This window comes from Lagopus muta, chromosome 1 (genome assembly GCF_023343835.1).
Source record: "Lagopus muta isolate bLagMut1 chromosome 1, bLagMut1 primary, whole genome shotgun sequence".
Taxonomy (NCBI): Eukaryota; Metazoa; Chordata; class Aves; order Galliformes; family Phasianidae; genus Lagopus; species Lagopus muta.
Window position 1 is genome coordinate 61,556,566 of NC_064433.1, and position 19,574 is coordinate 61,576,139.

At 40.5% G+C, this 19,574-nt stretch overlaps 1 protein-coding gene across 5 annotated transcripts in view; it reads left to right on the forward strand.

Annotated features, from left to right (window-relative positions):
* Positions 1–19,574, forward strand: part of CALD1 (caldesmon 1) — a 184,399-nt gene that overhangs the window by 77,226 nt on the left and 87,599 nt on the right. For 4 of the 5 annotated variants that reach the window (XM_048966957.1, XM_048966974.1, XM_048966992.1 and 1 more), the window contains exon 3: positions 15,234–15,345. In XM_048966957.1, coding sequence (XP_048822914.1) covers positions 15,275–15,345 — 71 coding nt within the window. In that variant the 5' untranslated portion in view covers positions 15,234–15,274. Of the gene's footprint in view, positions 1–13,882; positions 14,102–15,233; positions 15,346–19,574 lie in introns of those variants that run through there. The other variant, XM_048966967.1, reaches the window with a different exon arrangement.

Below are 19,574 nucleotides of genomic sequence, written 5' to 3' on the forward strand. Positions count from 1 at the left end.
CCACACACATTGGTGCATTAAACATTAGATTAATCCTTATATACCCATGATCATAATCAATGTCATTTCCCCCCTACCCCCTTTTCCTTTCCCTTTCCTTCTTCCATCAAAACCAAAGCAAAATCTTCCTATCCTTCTAATTTAAAAACAAAATTAAATAATAATAATAAAAAAACAAACTAAGAAAATCTCCCAACTAATCAAACCAAGAAAAAACCTGAAAATCTCTCCCCCCCCCAAAAAAAGGAAGGATACGATGCATATCTCAAAACTATCGGACTCCCTATTAAAACAGCTCACACTGGTGGAAGAAACTGCTTATAACCGGTGAACTTGGACAGAGTATGGAAGCAGGCTCCAGAACCTACCATATCTAACCTTGTTTCTGCTTTAATAATTTGCTTGAGGAAACCAGCCTCTATTCAATGACTTCATTTTCAAGAAATATGAATCATACAACAACTGCAAAAGCTCTGGTTATAATATATTTTTCATACGCTTGTTCTTTATGCAGTGAGAAGCGAATGCAGAACTGGAGGTCATTTGAGTTACAGCTACTTTGGGGGATTATTTTTTTTAACATTCCTTCTAACAAATGCGGTTTAAATGGGTTTGTTTATATGGCGTGGAATTGGAAAGGCCAAAACTAACCAGGCTTTACACAATGTGGCCTTCTTCCAAATTAATCTAAAATATTTTAATCCCTCTGGAGTTTCTTTATCCTCCGCATCTGTGCTGTAGTGGAGACACATTTTTAACATTTCTTTGAGGAAAATTACCTTTCTTTCCCTCCAACTGTATTCAGCAAGGTCAATGGAGCACTGTTATATGCTATTTAAACATCTGAGATTCATCATATCTCTGCACACCAGAAAGAATCATTATGAAAGGTCTAATGAATCCCGACTGCTAGCCAAGCAAGGGAGTCCCCTTAAGGATACTGGGCATTAGAAACAAAGCATATGTACAAAATGCAATTTTTACATTTCATACAATTTAGGATTATGCTGCCCCCAAAGAAGCAAGGAATATTTCTGACTCCTGAAACATTTTCAGTAAATCAAACTGTTTGAGCCAAATTCAGAAGTCAGTATATAGACCAGGATCATTGCTGGTTGTTGAGGGAACTGCTCGCCCTGTGGGACCAGCAGGGTCTGAGCAGGAGTCAGAAGCTCCTCACTTGTGCAGGGAGAGATGTTTGGAGTCACCAGCAACTCCAAACCTGACCATTGCATTCTCTGGCTGTGTGCCTGTACTTGGTTTAAAGACCTTTTGTTTTCTAGTTCAGTAGCAAGTTTACATGGCTGAACTCATTTCACTACCCAGGAATGGAAATTCTGAAGAAGTATATGTGGTGGTGGTTTGTTTTTTTTTTTGTTTTTTTTTTTGTTTTTTTTTTTTAAATTACAGTTTAATAAAAGGTATTTTCCAGGCATTTCAAAACCCAGTGCTCTTCTTACAGCTGCCAGTAGTCCCAATCATTCTGAAATGCCCATAGCAAACAGATACAACCCTGATCTTTTGAAGGTTTTCTCTGAAATGTTCTTGTAGGAGGTGTTTTTATCTGAAATATTATGTAACTTAAACTGTGCAGATTATACTAGGGCAGGTTTAATGCCACAGTTTATTGTAGAATCATTCTTCCCATGAATACTGCTAGGTCATGAAGTTCAGATAGTTCCAACAAAGTTCAAATAAGCATTTGAACCTCTGAAGGAAAAATGATATGCGGAAGGCCTCAGTTCTGTGAATTCACAGGGTTTTACTGCAGATTTATTCTCAGCACTGAGGCCCTGCAAGGTCTGCAGAGAAACTGGATCTTCTCTGCCATCCTGTTGGAGGCTCATGTTGGCTTTGTCCTTAACCTGGGTGTGCTCTGCTTTTCCCAGCTGTAACACATGGTAATAGTGCAGGGTTTGGACTGTAGGGAGACATACCTGGATAATGATGGTGCAAACAAAATCATACATTCAGACCAATCACCTCAGGCTGTCCCTGCTTTTGAATGATGAACCATATCTACCCTAAACACACTTTTCCCATCTTTTCATATAGTTAGAGGTATTTTGGGACCACTGCAAGCCATATAGTAATGGAATAAATTCCAAATGCAGCAGGAGACCACATTGGAGGAAAAACTCTCCAAGTGCCAAGGGCATTTCTTTTACTTTTCTTACTGGGGCTGGAAAATATTCCCTAAATAATACATCTGGATGTAGTGGAACAGAGAGGGAAAAGATGAAAAACAATCCTTTAAATTCAGTAGGAGTCTACTTTAATGGCTTCTTTAATCTGCCAGCTGGCACACCGTTGACTTCTTGCTACACATACTTTAAGGAGACCTATGTAGTTCTTGGAACCAAGTTCATATTAAGTTGTAGAAACTTAAATATTAATCAATTGGCAGGACTACTTTTTGGTACTTAATAGAAATCAAGAAACTGCTTAGCCATCTTCAGAGATATTTGTCTCCCTTTTTAAAATGTAAATGTTGTAATGAAGACATAAAGCAGGAGTATAGATAGCAAAAGTTCAGATCTGTCTCCTATATGTCACCTCTCTGAAGTAAGCGAACATCCTTTGGACATTGTGGTCACATGCATTCCCTATACAACATTTTTCTTTGGGCAGTTTTCCTAATGTCCTTTGTCACACCATTTGGTTTGAAAGAAATACATTATGAGGTTGTGCAAAGGAGCCTTGGCCAAGGAGAACTGGTGCCATCTTTGTGTGTATTTTCATTTTCAGTATCTTGCAAGTGATAACATTTAACAGCCTTAAGGTATATTGTGCATGTATTTTATGGGCCTATAAATGTTCATGCATTTGTTTTTAACCTTGTTTTGTGTGAAGGTATGTGGTTGCAAATGTGAAGTACAGCTACATAGCTAGTATTTGTACTCTCTAAGTACTCCTAAAAAGCTGGGATATATCAAGAAGCATGTCTTGGGTTTTCAACTGCTTTCAGCATAGGAAAAGCAAGGGAGAAATGATTTAACTGCAGACCAACCTCTCTTTTATGTTTAGTGAATCCTTTAGTAACATCCAAAGTGACACAACTCAGTATTTACAAGTTGTGAAGGTTTGATTCAGCCCAGGTAAGCACTGAAAAATTTGGCTAATTTACTCATGTTATTAATGAACTCATAAATTTATACATTTTAGATATATTTTAATTTCTCTGTTCACCTTGAGGGTGCAAGTTATTTTTAGGATTTTTATGAGGAGTATGAATTGTAAAAATCCTCTATGTTTTCAAACGTGATGATATCAAGTTTAGGTTGATCCTTTTCTATATTCCTTTTCCAGGAATATTCTTTTTGGTTGGTTGGTTGTTTTGTTTTTTTTTTATTATTAATATTTTTTTCTCTTGTCCTTGCCTGTTGTTCCATTGACTTCCTAGTTCTTCTTCCACATCTTGAATAGGGTGTCCTTACTGAGATTGTCTCTAGTTGTCTTCCACCTCTGCCACGCCATCAAGTCTCATGAGTAGTGACGCATTCACTGAAGGGAGGCCTTCATACACATGTGCCTGTTCTTCATGCCAAGCACAGTTGTGTTTCTACTTGCATCATTTTGAAGGTGGTGTAAAATTTGAAGGTGTAGGTCAACCAATCTTTTTCCTAGCAAGCCTGTAACTAAAGATGAAGTTACTGAGCTGTGAAAGATAATGTGCTTAGTAAACACAGGCTGCTTTCCTACTTATAGAACATTTATGGCTGATTGGAAGTTGTCTTCCCTTCACTTTAACCCTTGTTTGGTTTTGGTTAACACTTTCTACGCATACTATCTGGCTTTGTCTCTTGGTGAAAAAGGTGCTCTGTGTGCCTTCAGTGCTCAGAACTGTGACTGTGACTGACCATGTGTTCTCTGTCTCTCATTCCTTGCTGGATGGGCCTAACACTGCAATGAGAGAGGCTGGAGGAGCCCCATAGGGTTTTCAATTCCTATGGCAGAGGTCTTAAGGAAAAGTAGCAGATCATACAGAGATTTTTTTCTTTTTTTTTTTATTTAAGGAAAATCAAACATTTTCCTTTCTGGACCACACAGATATTGTCTGAAGCGCTGCTTCTAAAAAAAAATGAAACAACTGTAAAATTTGTTGGCTTGATATAGGACTCAGGCATAACTTTCCTTCATCACCTTCCTACAAAATAAGCGTATATCACAGAATCACAGAATGGCCAGGGTTGGAAGGGACTTCAAGGATCATGAATCTCCAACCCCCCTGCCACATGCAGGGCCACCAACCTCCACATTTGATACCAGACCAGGCTGCCCAAAGCCCCATCCAGCCTGGCCTTGAACACCTCCAGGGACGGGGCATCCACAGCCTCTCTGGGCAGCCTGTTCCAGTACCTCACCACTCTCTGGGTAAAGAATTTCCCCCTGATGTCCAACCTAAATCTCCCCTCCCTCAACTGTATATGTCTGTCTGCTCCCAGCATTAAGTGTATAGGGTACTGTCAGGCCTCACCTGTCTTGTTTAATTGACTCAGAGCCAGGTTCTAGTGAAAGTTTTGTCGATGCTATTTCCCTGAGAAGCAACGCACAGTTGCATAAAACATTATTGAGATGTCAGTGTACTGCTGCCACTATACTTGCTGGCAACAAGCATCTATGCATGAATGTCTAGATAGCAGTCAGATTATTGTCAAGATTATTTAGCAGCTACTCTGTACAAGTCTTACAAGGAGAACTGGAAATATTGCAATTATGTTGTGTTGGATTTTATGCTGGTTTATGCACAGCATGTGGGTGTCGTCTTGCCCATCAGTTTTCTGTTGTACCGAAGTCTCACTGCTGTTGGCTCTCCTGGCTTGGTGGTGGTGTTATGTCATTGTTCCCTGGCTTTCAGCTAAACTCATAAAGATAGGCCTATATAATATAAATTCTGTATGTAGGAAATGGTTCAGTGTGCTTCTATTTTGCAGTACCTTGTTTGACTTGTCCTGTCAAAAGACTTTGCATTTTTTGCTGCCCTGCTTTACCTCTTTGAAGCTGGTGCTGACATCATGCCTCAGCTGTTAACTGAAATGACACAGAATTGCTGTTTATTAGAGATAAATTACTGTAGTCACTTGGCTGGAACAATCTGTGTTTCATTTTTTAAGATGACTTTGAAAGTGTGAGCTGGAAAAGCCCACTAGAAAGCTCTGCAGCTGGATTAATTCCTAGTGGAATTCCACAAATTTCCATGATGTTCTGCCGCTGACTAGCTGCACTCTTGGCCACAATGTATCTATCATTTGGGGGCAGGCGCTATGTCTTTGCAAAGTAAACGTATAGAAATCAGGAGAGAAGATTAATTCATTAAAATAAAAGAGCAACAAGCAGAGGACATTCAGTATTTGTCTTTCATTTTTTCCAAGGAACTGTTTGGGTTCAAAATGCTTAGTATCACTGAAGGGGTAACAAGATCAGCAAAACAAAGAACTTAAGGTGTATTTCTTTTTTTCTTTTTCATTTAAAATTGCAGAGAATGACAACTAAACCTTGGTATTGCTGCTTATTGCTGGTTTAGTAAACCAAGAAACAGAGTCCTCAACCCTCATTAAAGTTTACAATGCGCAGCACTAGGCAGAGCTGGATCCTAGGGCTGCATGTTTTAACAGGAAAAGTACTTGAAAAAAGCAAAAACGAAGCCACAGTAAGCTGGCTGTATTTATCTTCATATTATTTTCTATTACATTTTTATGACTGGCTGTGTAGCTTAATATATCATGATTTTGTATTTTAAAGCGTTCCAGAAAACATGCGGAGTTTGCAGTCTGGCTGAGTGAATGTTTCTGTTGGAGCTTTACCTTAGACCTAGCTGGATATTTTATTATTTTTAACGGCATTACTTTAGCTTTCTAATTCAGGACCTGAGAGATGCAGAGAAAGAGCATGAACAGACTGCTGAAGTGCTCATAAAACATACTTGGGCACAAATAAGTTCACACAGTGTTCTGTTGAAATACTGCATGTGGAGATGAAGATCAGCAGAGGTGGCACGAGGGTGGGACATGAGAAAAACACAAAATGAGAGAGACAGGAGCAGAGTGGGAGATGTCAGGGAGGCAGAGGTTGGTCATTCCCTATGTTACCAGTTGCTGGCCCAGATCAGCTCCTTGCTTGGGAAGCTATAACCTATCTTCCTAGCAGAAACATGCATGGAGAGCTGCACTGCTACTGCTGGCTTCCGTGCCAGGTCTGGTGTAGTAGAAATGCTCCCTCACTTGGACAGAGCAGCATCCTCCCTGGTGGATGCCTGATCAGATATTAGTCTAGGCCCTGTATGTATTGCCACTGCATTTTCCATCTTCTGTATAGCCTTGGCCACCTGCGCTGGGCCTAATCCATTTCTTGGTGATGTTTGTCAGTTGTTTCCTGTTATTAAAAGACAAAAAGGTTTTGGCTGGAAGGTATGGCTTTGGCCCTTGTTTTTCGCTCTCAGAGATTTCAGTGGGAGATGGAGCTGGCTGACAGCCAGGGCATTGCCACAAGTTTCATCAGTCAGGCCACAGATTTGTGGAAGAGGATGCAGGGAGGACAATACATGATGTAGGCATTTTTGTGATAACATTAACATGATGCAGCTGAATGTCTTTGCTGATAAAAGTAGCTGAAAGATAAGGGTAGTGAGTGAACGATGCCCCCCAAACCCATCTCCCAGTGTTTAAATGCAGAGAAGCAGTGAGTATAAGTCTGAGTTTTTCTTGGTTCTAAGCACTTTTACAAGCTGTTTTGTAGACGTAAAATGTCTCCCATTTTAGTGTTTTGTCCTTCTGGATTGGGTCTCATTATCATTCCTAGGCTATCTTAATTATCATTAAACAGTAGGAAAGGTCAGTGCACTTTTAAGCTGCCCTTTGTATCTGTAGCAAAGGTGATTTCCTCAGTGATGACAATGTGAATAAAAATATTCTTTTCTCACAAATAAGCATTGCAGGAATAAAAGAAAATCTGTCTTTGCATGCATACACGCAAGTGTACAAGAGGACAGCATAGCTATGTTGGCACAATCTGAGAGCACACCAGCTTCCAGCATGCATGGAAAGCTCACTGATCTTTTCTAACATGCATAACTGATAAACTTGGCCTGCTAGGATGGAATCCCGTTCTGACTGAAGTCTCTGGGAAATCTGCCAGGGACAGGACTGGGATTTCAACTCTAATCTGTATATGAATAATATTTCAGTGTCTTCAGACCTTTGGGGACAACATATTTGAAATATTTTGGAGGATATTTGATGGGGAGAGTCAAGGGTCAATTCTTCTAACGTGAGAACCAGTGGTTGTACCAGCAGCTTCCAGCTAAATGTTGTTTCTTCCTTTGTCTGCTAATGGGAAATGATAGACATGTCACTGAGGATTGGAGTGGAACCTGTATATGCAAATCTGGGAGTCAGGGCAAAGCTCTGCCTGGTCCTTATGTCAAAGTGTAGTAGGAAAAAGACAAGGAGTGGAAATGGCATATCCATACTCAATCTGCCTAAGAGAGTAAAGACAAATGGACACTTTGCATTGCAACTGACTGATTCTGCCACTGCAAGTGTATTAGTGTGCTGCAGTGTTAGCAGCAGCAAGATAGATGTTTGCTGGCACATCCAAGACCACACAGCTCTGTAGTGTTCCTTTTGCAGTGCTGTGTGGATATGAGATACAGACCTAAACATGCATCTAAGTCTTCCAAGATTGTCTTAATGATTACCTGACCAGATGTGTTTAAAGATAGGAGTCTTTTATTTGCAATTCCAAATAGTGAACTCTGTGGTAGGGATAATGTCCTATAAAAAGCTCCGTGACAGCATTTTCATATAGTTCACTCTGCAGCAGCAGGAATTGACATAGGGCCTGCCACCAGCAAAGAGATCAAGGGCCTGGATTGTGATGTGGTCTTGTGGGCTACCAGTGGACTTCCATCTAGTGTTCTTCAGAACTAAAAAGCAAGGTCAGATGAAACATAACACAGAATAGATTGGGATAAAATTGTATTCAATTAATTGAATTCTACCTTCTGACTTCAGTGAGGTTGTGCTTGGTGCTGAAAGATCTGAGTGGTGCTGGATACTCCTAATACAAAATTAAAAGGGGAGTGGGGAAAATCATTTCCAAGTGCTTTCTGACAGATATTCATAGAAAACAGATTTAGTTGTTTTGACGGGACATAGATTAAGGAACTTTAACTCTCTCAGATATGGCACTAGAATATTTGTCTTATCTGCATTTCATGGATGCCGAATTAAATAATTTGCACTGGGACAATGAGTGTTGCTCTTTGACTTGCTCTCAGCTACAAAAGGGGAATGAAATTCTATTTTTGTATTTGACAGGAAAGGCAGGAAAAAGATGGCACTGATTATCATGGAGACAGTGGATGTCATGGCGTGTATCCAGCTGAAGCAACGTACTCTTCATACTTGTCACTGGCAGGTTTTTTACTGACATTTGAAAGAGCCACACCTCCAAGCCATGGATTTGGGACATTTGAAGTGGAGACAGATGGGACTATAGGATATTTGACTTAATGGGGTGCAACTCACAAAGTTGTTTGCAGTCTCAAGTTTATGTAGAGACTTTATGAGACACTTGATCCTTTTTGTAGGAATACCAAAAAGAGAGTGATGACAGTGTAACTGGGTCTTGTGTTACCACCTGATCCTGCAGTGAGGACAGGTTGGAAGACAGAATTTCAGCTGCATGCATGCAGAAAAACTGTGTAGTTGGGCTGGAATTCCTCCCTTTCTTAACCATCTGTAGGAAAAGCCCAGAAAATTCTCCTTTATCTGTAGGGTGTGGATTTTTTCAGTACTGATGTTACAGTTACACTTCTGTGACCAAAAGAAGGGCCTGGTTGTGCTTTAAGGAATTACAGAATCTTAGATGTTGGAAGGGACCTCTAGAGGTCATTGAGTCCAACCCCTTGCTACAGCTGCTTCCCTACAACAGGTTGCACAGGAAGGTGTCTGACTGGATCTGGAGTATTGCTAGAGAAGGAGACTCCACAACTTCTCTGGGCAGCTTGTTCCAGTGTTCTGTCACTTCAGCATTCTGAAAGTGCACAAAGAGAATTTGCAGACAGCAGAGTTGATAGAAGGACTAACAGGCACAAATACTAAGGCTCAGTGTCCAAGGATGTAAAGTAAATCAGAGGTAGAACTGAGCAGAAGTATCCACAGTTGCTGGTACACCCTGAATGCTAGGCAGTGGACTGCGACACCTCATTACCTTCCCTATTATGTATTATTTCTGTTCTTCTGGAAATCCTGCCTCATTCCTGTTTCCAGCTGCTCAGGACACAAAAAAGAGAGGATAGAAACTGGTCACGGTTTTTTTTAGGAAGACTCTGGGAATCATCCTTTTTACTAATCTAGCCCTTCTCTTTGTTTCCTTCTAAAAGCAATGGAGGATTGATCTGTTTTGGTTCCTCACTCCAGCCACTAGCATGAGGGGCATGTTGGGCTGTGGAAGGGAGGGGAGTGTACGTGGTGTAGACAAGAAGGGAAATATAGCAGAAAATCTCTCCTGTTATAAAGGAACCCAAGGCCAAATCCCCTTGGTCCCATCCACCAATAAAGCTGTATTCTGCTCTCATGTTTTACTGAAGAATATGTCAACCTGCTGAGAGGGAAGTCCAGCGTGAGTACCAAACACAAGCACTCACATAGGTAGTAGTCACTTTGCCATCTGCCTAGCAGCTGTTTCTACGTGAAGGTTGCTCTGGGCAGTCCCAGTGGCAGAGCAGTGAGAACGATCCTGCTGTGAGCAAAGAAGCATGACTTTCAGGCAGTTTGTCTAAAGGCCACCAAGAGGAAATCTACAGTTGTTTCTTTGTGCTGGGAGGGAAGCAAGATGGCATGTGCTTGCACAGTGCTGTCACCAGACGTGGCCGGCTTACAGCCCAGTGCAATGAGCAGCCACACTATATTAGGGAATGTGCTCTGCCTTGATGTTTCTTGGCTCTACTAGGTTGAAGCTGTTGCACAGGCTTGGCATTAATATCATGGTTCAGCACTCATTCAGTGTAATGGAAAGGTGTGTGGCAGATCTTGGAAGAAAAGCCTCTCCCTTGGTTAAAGACCTGACTAGCAGTCTGCATTTTTACTTCTTGTTATGAACCTGGCTTATCCATTTTTGAGGCCTACTGAATGCTGAGTTATCTGCATCACCAGTGCTGGGGAGAGAGTGTGAGGACAGTATTAAACCTCAGCCAGAGCAAGAGGTTATTTAGCTCACTATACTGGCACTATATGGCTGTGTGGTTGTGCATGTATTTCCACTTAGACAAATTACTGTTTGCCTTTGAAAAGTAGACTCCTGACAATTATCACTGAAATATTTTGTCACGTAATTTACAATTCAATTTGCAATTTACAATTACTGTGTATTCCTCTGATTTACCACCTTGCTGAAAGCTGCAAGAAGGCAATATTTTAAAGTCAGTCATGAGATGAGCCGTAAAGGGGAGAGGGATTTGCATGTGCATGTTTTGTACCAAAAAGGATTGAGTGTGTCTGTCCTCAAAGGAAGCATGCTTTAGCAAGACAGTGAAAAGCTCAACACATTTTAGTAATAAACACTAGTCAAATGAATATCAAAGGCAATATGTGAAGCACACAGATGAAAAAGAGAGACGTACTGGTTTAGAAGAGTGTTTATGTATGGAGGTAGTATTATTTGCAGGGCACACACTTTGTTGTGAATCTGATTCAAATAATTTGGCAATAGTAAATGTTGTAGGTAAGCCACTTCATTTATCTGCCCCTTTTCAGTCTTCTCATCTCTTCAGGAAGACTGCAGAGTTCATAAAATGTCCTGTGTTCTAGGTTCCATTTCAGAATCAAAGATGGGGACTCTGAGGAGACCCACTGATATGAAAGTATGGAAAATCTGAGGTCCTGAGCAAGAATTACATTCAATAGCTTCTGGGAGGTATTAAAAAAAAAATATATATATATGTGTGTATAAATACATATATGTGTATATATATATAATAATTAAATTTAAATTAAATTAATATAAATTTAAATATTAATATAAATATAATATAAATATAATAAATAATAAATATAATAAATATAAATATAATATAAATTCAAATTAAATAATATAATTAAATTTAATTAAAATTATATATATATATGTATGGAAAAAAAGATCAATGTTTGTAGTATTTTTCCATAAGTACTTTCTGAGTCTGGTGGTAGAGAAGTCATAAGAATTCACTACGGATTCTTTCAGTGGTATTTCAATTCTGTAAAGGTTGAAATAGTGCTAAGGGTTTTGTTTTGGTGCAAGGACAGCAAAATGACAGTTTCTGTGGTGCACCCTTTCACTATATGTGTAGCCTGTATTCTGGCAGTTTGTGTATGTACATGGATATCAGGGATGATGAAACAGGTGAAAAAGTTTCAGATAGCTTTTTCTATTTGCTGTAAAAAGATATCATTAAAATTTTATGACTTCTTGTTGAATTTGGAAACAAATCAGAGGAAAAAAAAGGCAATATCAAAATATTTTCCATTGTACTCCTGAAAGCAAAATTTATACATTTACAATACAAACAAAGTACTATTTTCTTAGGGATAGTTTTCCTCTTGTGAGAAAATGAATTTTTTTGTTTGATATCAAGTGATTAAAAATATGTAACAGAAGAAAAAATGGATATAAAGAATAATAATAAAAAATATCTTTGCATACCTTTATCAGGACATGTGAGGCCCATTATTGTTTCTGTTCCAATACACCCTCTATATTTGGGAAGGTTACACAGAGATGTTTTCGCATTTGTCTCTGTAGGCAGGCCCTAGAGCTGTGTGGAATGTTATGCTTTGACCCAGGATGTTTTCACTCATGACCAATTTTCATTAAGAAAAAAGAAAAAAAAGAGCATAAAAATGTGTGCATTCCTCAAAATGATTTGTAGGAAATACTTCAAATAATTGGTACATCCATCTATAAGCAAAATGATTTTTGAGTTTTCTGAGAGGCTAGAACACTTTGAGAAACTATGAAACACTTTGAGAAACTATACTCCTTTTCAGCGGATACAGGAAACATTTTTAGAGAGATTAATTGAGATGAAGTTATTGTCTAGTAATTTACAAAGGCTGAAAGATAACAAATCATTTTGGGGAAGACAGTGAACAGCACTGAGTAGCTGACTTCTCCCAGGGGACCATCTGTCTATCTGATGACTCATCTTGCAGTGATGTAGCTTTGCTAACTAAAGGTTGGACTGATGACCTGACCTTAGTCTCCTGTGTATCTTCCTCATTTTTGAAAAAGTGATTTGGCTTGTGAGTCTGAATGCAATGAAGAGCCCTCAGTCCTTGGAGAGAAGGTAGCACACTTTAACAAACCTGAGACGTACTCCCAAGAGGTTAATTGATCTGAACTGTGTCAAAAAACAGGAAAGCACCCAGAAGATGGAGGAAGGTCATTGAACCAAAGATTATTACCCTGTGTAATCTCTCCTGCATCCCTGGGAATAGAAAAGAAGAGAATTAATTGAAACAGTTTGGTGTTGTTGTTCGTCCTCCTCAAGTTTCCTCATGAGGAAGACACCTGGAGCTTTTGGAGATGAGAGATGGTGCTGAGGCCATGTGGGAAGGGCCAGAAGTGTTTTGGGCTGGGACATATGAAGAGGGGATGTGAAGGGAACTGGGTACACAGTGCTGCATTTTTTTGGGAGAGAAGGAACATACCCTGCTCAGGAGAGGTGGAGAAAGGGAGGTACCTCACTGGGTTAGAAGGGATGAAGGTGCACATAAGTTAGATGGCAATGCATGTCTGCCTTGGCGACGGAGAGAGGAAGAAAAGTTTGGAACTCTCAGTTTCTAGCATGAGAGGTGTCAGCCTAGCAAGCAGCTCTGTTTTAAGGCCCCAGTGGTGACTGCCCTCCACAGAGCAAACACTGCTGTGTGATGCATGTCCACCTCCTGTAGGCTGCCTTCTGCACACAGAAACCAGGATCCTGATTGGAACTTGCTGTCTGCCATATTCCGCCCCCCCTCTGATCCTTGCCTTCCAGCTGGGAGAACCACATTGCTCCTGCAACATGTGTCCCTCTAGCAAGGGCTCTGGGGCAGAATTTAGCTGCATGAGTAGGCTAAGATGAAATGAAAGAATGGCAGATTTGGTGCTCTTTGCTCTTCAAGGTGTCCATGGTGCTAAGTGTAAATAAACACAAGATTAAAAAAAAAAAAGTCTTGTTGCAACCTGCTTTTTACATATATCGTATAATTGTAAATTGAAAAAAAATAAGAAGAGCTGCAGACATTGTAAAGCCAGTATCAGATTTGCGAAATTAAAATTCCCTTTGAACCTCTGCAGAATAACCCCAGCCAGCCAAACACATAGAAACTAACAACAACAACATTTTATATCCCCCAATCCAGGAACAAATGAGAAAGAAAAACACCCCCAGGAAAAGTAAACTAATAAAATAATCTTCACAAAACCCCTGCCCTCAGCAGTGTTTTAATCTGAAAAAGGGGGGCAGAGAAAGCCACAGATTCCCTTAAGTCATGGGAGGTTTTGCTAATGCCAGTGGTGGTTTCACGGGGAGTGCGCTTGGACGCTGCACCGCTGGGCATGGTTCGAAAGCCGCAAGACAGATCCGTATCTGCAAACAGAGCGCTTCAAATAGTTCCCAAACGCACCTTGGCTTTGTCTCCCTGTAAACTGCAAGCAGTTATTAAGACCCCTTTGAAGGTCGGCCCGCATCTGCAGGCTGGCTGTGCTGCGTTCCGGCCAGCCCCATACTGCCGGGCTGGAAAATGGTGGGGGGGGGGGCGTGGGGGGTGAGTGCAGTGTGGAGGCTAGGATTGCAGAGGAAGCTGAGGCCTCCAGCCCTGCACAGGAAGCAATCTTAGAGCAGGCCTTAAATGCCAGATTCCAGGCAGAGTTTAACTAACCACTGACAGCTCTGTAAACAAAGCAGGGACAAAAAGAGAACAGCTTTCCCTTTTCTGGTAGTCATTTTTGGTTTGGGGGCTGCAGGGGAATTCTGTAATACTCGGCTTGATGGGATATAAACCAAGGCTGAAAAGGCTTTGTATATGAAGAACTGTAAAGGGGAAAATATTTCATGGACTAAATCATAAAGAAGAAGGTAGGGTATGGGGAAAATGCACGGATTAAACTACAAAAAGATATCGCTACTTTTGTTTTTTTGAGCAAGATTTATATATAGCTTGGCTCCTCCTGGGTGGTATCAAAAGCTCCGGCTTTCTTTCTTTTCTCTTTTATTTTCTTCTTTTTTTCTTTTGCTCTGTCCCCCTTTTCCCCTCCCCTCCCCCCCCCATCCCCACCCCCCGATTTTCTCAGTTTTTCCTCTTTTATTTTTCTTCTTTTTTTCTCCTTTTTTTCCCCTTTTTCATTTATCTTTTTTTCTCTTCTTTTTTCTTCCTTCTTATTTTTTCTCTTTTCTTTTTCTTCCCCTTTCCCCCTTTTTCTTATTCTTTTTTCTTTTTTCTTTTTTTCTTTTTTTCTTTTTTCTTTTTCTTTTTCTTTTTCTTTTTCTTTTTCTTTTTCTTTTTCTTTTTCTTTTTCTTTTTCTTTTCCTTTTCCTTTTCCTTTTTCTGTTTCTTTTTCTTTTTCTTTTTCTTTTTCTTTTTCTTTTTCTTTTTCTTTTTCTTTTTCTTTTTCTTTTTCTTTTTCTTTTTCTTTTTCTTTTTCTTTTTCTTTTTCTTTTTCTTTTTCTTTTCTCTCCTTCTCCTTCCTTTTTTCTTTTTCCTTTTCTTTTTCCTTTTCTTTTTCCTTTCCTTTTTCTTTTTAGAAGGGGGGATAGGGACACAAGGACGGGGGCTAGCTTTTGCAAAACTTTTCATTATCTTTGCAATTAGAGAAAACAAGCAATCTCTTGTACAGCATTTTCACTGATTCCAGTAAAAACTGGAAGCTACAAGTTAAAATCCTGCTGAATTGTTGCTTTTGTTTGTAGGAAAAGACCTGTGACGTTACAAATAGCTGGTCTGCGGCTAGCAGATGTATACAGTCTTTACTTAAAGCATATTGATTTAATTTTAACTAGGAAACTAAGCTCAGGCATGGGCTATGTTTATCCTACAAGGCATTTCATTTATCTTGTTTATCTCAACAATACTGAGGAAGTTAAATTTTTTGATAGAAAAGAAAAATTGTTACAGTGAAGTTCAGAAAGCAAAACAAAACTAAATGAACTCAGTTGTATAAATGCATTCATTGTGCTTTCTCTCTGATCTGAGTGGTCATCTCCCTTTTAGATTTGGATCATTCCAGAGCTCTGAACACTTGAGCACTCACCATGGATGACTTTGAACGCCGTAGAGAACTCAGGAGGCAAAAGCGTGAGGAAATGCGCCTTGAAGCAGAGAGGTGAGGTTGTATGGAAAATGGTGTCAGTGACTTGCCTTTTATTAGCAGTGGCTTTGAGGATTTTTCTTTTAAATTCAAAAGCTTGCTGCAGCTAACTGAAGAGTCCTTGCTAAAAATATATGCCATAAAATGCCTTTATTTAATATCATGGGAGAAGCTGGACATCAGTGGTATCTGTTGCCTATATCCCTTAGGGCATTATAAACTGGCTTCCAGTTATTTTGCTGAATGGATGAACGTGAACAGTGAAGGTGAACTATGGTAATGTGAAACTACTGATAGGAAAACTCATGCTAAGATGCTGTGAGGCAGTGTTTGCTGAATGGAACAGATTTTGTGTTTTTAGACGTTGAGCTAAAATCATAGGTTTTCAATTGAAAGCTGAGATACTCTTGGTGGATGTGGTATAGCATATCTGTGACTTGTGTGCCACTGCTTTGCAACTGGTACTATGTTTGTTGTGCCTGTCATTATTTATTTACAGCCCTGCATGTGGGCAATACAGGCAGCATTTCCTATCAGTTATTGCAGATTACAGCTTTACTTTGGTGCAGTTGAGAACAGAACTTGTCATGGGCATGATGATGTCTATGAAAAGAAACAGTGTGAAAATATTAAGAATGATATTTGTTGAACTTTCATTTCATATTTATACAGATCCATTTGCTTTAATAGGATTTCCCGTGTTTTACAATGGAGTAAGTAGAGAGAAAGTCAGGCTCTATTGTTGTAATATTTCTTTTGATATAAAGATTTGATGTAGTTTATTAACAACATTGTGATTTAAAAAAAATGGAACTTAGGTTTAAGCATATTTTGTTCCCACTTCTGTGTTTAATTTTGCGTATGGACTTCTTTTTTTTTTCTTGACTTTTCCATTCACTAGCAAAACTATGGTGTTTCAGGTTCTGTGTGCTTTAGACAAAATACTTTTTTTCCTAAGCATTTTAAAATGAAATGAAATCAGAAATCAGCAGAATGCGATACCAAATATATTTTGTAAGTCTGCACTGAGCTTTTTAATAAAGCCTTGCTTACATAGCAGAGCTCTTTGATGGACTCTGATAGTATCTAGGGTGAACTCCCAGACAGATGAGATGGAATAGTGACCTTTCTTTTGAAAGGAAATGTTGCCTTGCAGAACTGAGCTTCTGAGCTCTCATCAGGCTATAAGCAGAATCCATGAGCTCTGGAAGACAGCAGTGCTGCCTGCAGGTAAATAAACTTACATGGGGCATGGTGACCAAAGGGAAATGAGATAGTCTTCCTTTGCAAACCAGCATCACCTGGTTCATGGCTATTCCCAACAGAAAGAGAAGCAAATGTGCCGTGTCACAAAGTGGCCTTCTTATCCCAGAAGGTTCTTCTCCAGACCAGTAGTAATATATTTTGGTTGGACAGAGTGGGAGGAATTTCAGAGCCTGTGCCAGTGCAAGCCTGGCCTGCTGGGTGAGCAGAGCTTCTGCTTCCAGCGGTATCTGGCTTGTGCTTCCTATTGCAGCATTTATTTAGGCAGAAATGATATGAAATGAAGGAAGGTGTGTGATGTTACTGTTGATGTGGGCATAATGCTGGGCACGTGCACCAACTGGAAAGAAGTCTGCTGTTTGTCCGAGAAGTCAAATAGCTCAGATATATTGCATGCTGGAAGTCCGGTCTGAGGCCCATTTCCACTGAATGTGCATTCACCACATGTACATTCATTTTAGCAGAGTTTTAACAGCATTGTATAATGAGAACATACAATATTCATATACTTCTACTACACTTCCACTCTACAAAAAACAACATGCTTTTAAAACAAAGGCTCAGAGTCTGAGGTTTATTGCTAACACTCAGATGCTGTTGAGGATTCTGGGATATGTAGTCTAAAAGGTATTTTCTACCTTGGAAAAAAGTCATATGAATTTCTCTGTACAATCATTCAAACTCTACAAAAGTATGCTGAGACTGCTGAGTGATTTGGGTGCCAGTGATGTTGTGTGTCCATTTTGTGGATGTGGTGACAGTTGCAGGGGATAACGGGGTTGGCTCTTGCTGCCATAGAAATAGAAATCCAGTGTATCCAGTGTGTCACTAAGCCACAGTGTAATACATAGGCTGAGCTGTCTCTGTTCATGCAGAGGGAAACTGGAGCTTTGAGGGGACAAAAGCTGCAATGAACAGCTCAGCGGTGGCCTTTGAAGGACCATACCTGGGAAGCCATGAGGGTTAATGTCTCTACCTCCCTTACATGAACAGGAAGTCAAGCGGTTGGGGCAAGAGAGTGATGGCCTCTGAGATGGGATACAGCCCCAATTTACCCACCCATGCATCCTTTTGGGAAGTATTTTTTGCAGTGCTTGGGGCCGCTATGTTGTTTTTTGTTGTTGTGGTGGGGGGGGGGGGGGTTTGTGTGTGTGTGGTAACCTTTGTGGAGGAGACAAAATTGATGCAAGACTGGCTGGATGAGTAGGGCTTGGGTCTGTTTCCCTGTTTTCTGCTCAGTCGCTGCAGAAGCACTCCGTGCCCTTTCCCACACATTTGAAGACTTTCAGCAATAAATTGCTGTACGCTAAATCTTGCTGCACTCCCTGTGCTGCTGCCAACTTCAAGCATTCAAGTATTATGAGTCAGACCTCTTGAAAGTCACAAGACTGCTTTAAAAATCTTGAGATCTTAAAAATAATTTAGTCTGGCCTTTTTATTTTGGGTTTGCCATAACAATAACAGGGCCTGACTCTCAAGTTTGGATGTCTCTTGGAGCTGGGACTTCATGAAACCCACCCCAGCAGGGGCAAGGTCAGGGAGGAGCTGCACATTGGTCCTTTCTGCATAGCAAATGGAGCTGAGGGCCAGCAGGATTTAGGCATTTATTAGCAAATGAATATGAAACTCTGAGTTATGTGTAGTGAATTCACACTTCAGGGATTTGTGGATCATTCTCACCTTCAAAAATATGACTACAACATGTTTGCGTACCTGTCTGTTCTTCTGCCTTAAACCACAGCAATCTGCTAGCCAGACCTCCCTTGATCTGAATACTTTTGGGTCTTTTGTCAAGTAAGAACAGTGTGTTCCTGAAGAGCAGCACAGGGGCTGAAAATGCAGTGTTTGCTCTGAGCATTGGTACCTGATGTGTAGGCTGTATTTCCTAGGCCTCCAGAAACAGTTTAGACTTCTTTGTGTGAAACAGTAAACACAGAAATGAAAACACCATATGCAACAGCACTATTTGTAAATCAGTCAGCTGCAGTGACGCATTTTACCATTTCCTGGGTTAAAGGCACCTGGAGGGCTTATCTTCTCATCCTGACAACCACACCCTCCAGAGATGGAGACGTGCAGATGGCTTTAAGTCTGTAAGGCCTCATGGACAGCATGCATGTGAGGGGGTGCCCTGAATGCTGCCTCTTCTGCAGGACCCAGAGGTTGCCTGAGGACTGGTCAGGGTAAATGTACCATCAGCTTCCCAAGTGACCATCATGCTAGAGCCACTGTTGCCCAGCAACATATGCCTGATTTCTGGAGATGCTTATGGTGAGTGCAGTCCACGTGGGCTGATGTTTGGCTTTGTTGTTGTTGTTATTCCCCTTCCTTGTTAGAAAGCTGATAGAAATGATGATGCTTTGTTGTGGTGGGTAGCTCTGCTGTTTTGGGTTGATATGCTCAGGAGTGATGATGAGGAAGCTACCTTTGTCTTTTAAAGACCAACAGAATGGTCCACTCTTGGCATGTGCTTTTAACGTTAGTTCATGCCATGGCAGCTCAGATATAAATTGCTACTGGTCCAGAAATCTCGTGTTTCATTAGCATTTTACACTCTTCTCATTTCAAGATATACTACGTTGCCTGGTTTTCCCATATACAGGCCTGTCATATCCACCCAGAATTAGCCTCAGCTGGATTTCTTTGGCTTTTTGTGTTTACCTGTTACTTCTGGAGGTTTATCATCTTTTCTGAAGTAACACCACAGACCTGTCTAGCGGCATGTGTCCTAAAATGGAGGTGGGACCTGCCCCCAGTGTGTCAGATTTACTGCATGTGCTCGTGCTGCCAGAACTCTGCAAGACTTTCTGGACAGGCTGGAACAAAGTACGGCACTGCTAACTGCTCCATTCTGGTAGCATTTTGTGTGTGGTTTCTACTACACAGCTGTGAGGGCAGGGGAAGTCAGACTCCACCAGCTATTTGGGTGACCTCTGGAACTATTACGTGGTGGAGCTGAGGATTCATCCTGATCCTTGGTG